General features: G+C 44.5%; 1 protein-coding gene across 1 annotated transcript in view; it reads left to right on the forward strand.

Moving 5' to 3' along the window:
- Positions 1-182: 182 nt before the first annotated feature.
- Positions 183-3,784, forward strand: part of golim4a (golgi integral membrane protein 4a) — a gene marked incomplete at its 5' end in the record, with an annotated part of 22,438 nt that continues 18,836 nt past the window's right edge. Inside the window, 1 exon segment of the mRNA XM_035680050.1 lies at positions 183-488. Coding sequence (XP_035535943.1) covers positions 302-488 — 187 coding nt within the window.

Here is a 3,784-nt window from a genome sequence, read left to right on the forward strand (position 1 = left end):
AGAGAGAGACAGAGACAGAGAGGGTGGGTAGGTGGGTGGGGGGTGAGAGAGAGTCCTAGTCCTAGTGGATGTGGCTATGCTACAATAATGTGCACGTCGGGAAATATTAGCACTTAACTCGTATTTTCTGCTTGGAAATGCTCGGGGAGTGAGGGGCGGAGGAGGAGGAGCAGGAAGGTGAGGTGGAGGAGGAGGAAGAAGGGGGGCTTCTTCAGGAGTAACAAGAAGTTGAGTCGGGAAGTTTCCAGCAGCAGAGACGGGGTTTTCTCCCTCACACAGCGGGGAGGGTTGCGGGTCCAACATGGGGAACGGGGTGTGCTCCCGGAGGCAGCGGAGGATCTTCCAGTGTCTCCTGCTGGTCACCGTGGTCTGCGGGATGATGTACGGCGGGATGATATCGTATGAGATGCACAAACAGCTCAAGAGGACGGAGGCGATGGCACTGAAGTACCAGCAGCACCAGGAGTCGCTCTCGGCACAGCTCCAAGGTAAACACGGTGACCGGGGGATGTGATTGAATGTTGACAGAGGCGAGCGTGAGAACTCTACATTGGGTGTAGCGGCAGTCACGCCAGACTCCGCTAAGAAAAGTGCTGTTTTGTTGTTGTCGTGCTTGCTGTCAAACGCTTGCGCCCTTTTTTTTTTTTTAACAGGTTTTAATGCTTAATACGATTCAGAACGAGCCGTAGTTCAGTTCGGCTGCGTTCGTTTTCTCTTGTCGTCTTTGCCAAATGCTCAGTGGGTGGTGGTATTGGAAACTGCACAGAAATAAGCGCTTATTTTGGGTGTGTGTCAAATGCAAAAATACAACTCCAGCTATGTCTGTCTGCTGTCTGACCTGACTGGACCGATTTACCAAGAGCCCGTCTTTGACCTTTGACCTTTGACCTCAGGTGGTCTTCTAATCTTGTGTTAAACAGGTTGTAGTCTGAGCAGATTGGGCTTTAAAGTTCAACAGAGAGTTCATTTGTTAGGACAGGTCTGCCTTTTACCTGTAGGCCTAGGAAAATAGATACCCAGAAATTAGGTTTACTGCTGACTAGAGGCTGTTGCACGCACACATAAACGCACACCTGGTTATAGTCACTGAGTCCCCAGGCTCACCTCAACAGTATATAGAGGAGTATATCTTTTAAAGTCATGAAGTCAGCCAGAACATCTGCTTGTGTCGGCCACAGCTGGAGGAACAGACGAGGAAAAGAGGGCACAGTCACCTTGGTTTCAAGCAAGGAGTTTCCAAAGCACACTGTTGCGTACAGTGTTAACTTGTTTTTATGGGTTGGCCAGGCGGTTGCGTCACCACTCTAATATTGTGTGTTGTGTGCTGCCATTGCTCTGCAGAAGACAATATAGTTCGCAGCACTTTTGATTTTGATGTGTCCATGTCGTATTGCGTCTGTTCTAGTGTAAAAAATAAGCACTTGGTGTGTTTTGCGAATGTTTTAGTCCAATATTTGCAGACATTCCTGATGTAAACAAACCTATTTTTGCAGCACGACACATTAATAACATTGGTTATTTAGTTATGTATCAAAACAAATCTCAGTCACTGGCCTGTTTCTCATTCCTTGTTTTTGACGTGAGCATAAAATCTAAAGTATGAAAAATAAGCCGTTATTTGTTTTTTTTTGTGTGTGTTTTGGATTCATAAATGAATAACAACATAGCAAATTGTTTTGATTTTTGATTCTAAATTGAATATGAAAAGAATGAACGATTCCAGTCCAGTGTTTTGGATTTTGATTTGGATCAGAGATTGTTCTTTTCCAGCGTCCCTGGCTACACTTCAGCATATTATGTCAACAGTTATTTAGTCACAGTCACAAAACATTATGACCGGCAATAAAAAACTGCAGCATTCACACTTCACAATTCACACGAATCAATTTGCTTTATTGCCGGCCGTGTTTGGAAAATAGTGACACACATTAGTAGACCTACACTGTGTCTCTGTATTACCAGCACAATGCTTTCATTAAAAACCTAACTTTAGTAACTTGCGTGCTCCACCTCTACGAAAGATGAAATAGTCTTGTCCTACAGTGACCTTACTGCTGTACTCCCTCCTTACCAGCGCACTTAAACACACACTGCCGCGCTGACAGGATGTGAGGTTTTGTGTCATGCCATTATGCCATGAATTTGAAATGACCAGCTGGGCGGAGAGCCCGCTCCTCCGTGGCTTCATCTGTTCAGAACAAGGTTTGTGCCCACATCAGGGAGTCACATAGTGTTTCAGACTCTGGACCTGTTCATTTAACGCAGCCTTTGATCCACCTAACCCGCAGTTATCTCTATCGTCCACAGCTTGGTCCTGCAGACCTACCAGGGAGTTCCCCTTAAAGTCCCACCCATCACGTTTGTAACAGTATCCGCACACACACGACGTGACAAATAAAAACATAAATAAATATAACAGTGAATCTGATCTGATAGTCGTTTTTTTGTAGTGGTTAGGGCTTTCAAGTGGGCAGCCTTACAAGAGGAAATGTGTCAATTGTATCTCCATGGCATTAAGTTACTTTCATACTGTGTCCATTTCTAAGACAAAGGTAGTTGGGTGAGGGTGGACAGCTGTCCCGCATTCAACAGGAGTGAAGCAAACTGCTTCAAGTAAGGCAGTGTTCAAACCCCGCCTCAATCGAATGCCTGTTTTCCTCAAGCCAAGGAGCTTCTTTTAGTCATTTTCAGGTCTGCGTTACACAGATGGCTCCTATTTCACGTGTCTCAAAGCTGATGTATCGAGCAACAGACAACATGACCGTATAATGTGACAGTTTGAATGAAATGGGTATTTGCTTAACTCCGTCTGCATCTCACCACACCCGCACTTTTATTGTGAGCCGATGGATCTTTTAGCCAATTATAAGGCCCGGGCCACTTGATATCCATGGCTGACTGTTGATTGCGGTTTTTGGTGTCCTATATTTAGAGGTGGGGCCATAGCTTGGGGGCTGTTAGCCAGCCATATTGATTCACTGTTGCCCACTCTAACCGCAGGCTGGCAGTTGTCAGTCATTTAGAAGGATCAACTGGCACTTTGTGGTTATGCTTGTACTCTGACAAATGTGTCTCTGTGATTTAACACCCATCCGCTCACACACTCACAGACTCAGCATTGTTTATATGTCATCTGGAAAACAGTAATCAAATGTAATAATTGCAGCCGTCTCTAAATGAGTGTTGCAATATTTTTTTATATCGCCCACACTGTTGTCGCACACTGTTCATTGTAATGAGCGCTGTTGTCTCGACAGATGGAACGGTTTGTTTTTATCCAGGAGAAAAAAAGGAATGCATGCTTTTTGTTCTTTGACTTAGACGTGTACTTTCTCCCTGGATTTACCACGTTTGATTTGTTTTTGGTTGTTTTTTTCAGAATACTTAAATGAATCAGATTTTGTCTGGCAAAGTCCCTTCCAAAGGTCCAGTGTGTAACATTTAGGAGGATCTATAGGATTCATAAGAATGTTTTCATTAGGTAGACACCTGAAAATACAAATCGTGCATTTGTTACCTTTGAATGAGCCGGTTTAATCTACAGAGGGAGCGGGTCCCCTTCCACAGAGGCCGCCATGTTGAACCGCCATTTTCTACAGTAGCTCAGAACGGACAAACCAAACACTGGCTCTAGATAGAGTCTTTCACAGCCACCCTAGTTTCTCCTACATGCTTGGAGGGCTGAGCTGTATTCAAATGTTTGCAATCTGCAACTTCACCACTAGATGCCACTGAATCCTACACACTGGTCCTTTAATTTATGTACGTACTTTTACTGATGTAT

This window comes from Morone saxatilis, unplaced genomic scaffold (genome assembly GCF_004916995.1).
Source record: "Morone saxatilis isolate NCDOM2014 unplaced genomic scaffold, NCSU_SB_2.0 Contig8, whole genome shotgun sequence".
Taxonomy (NCBI): Eukaryota; Metazoa; Chordata; class Actinopteri; family Moronidae; genus Morone; species Morone saxatilis.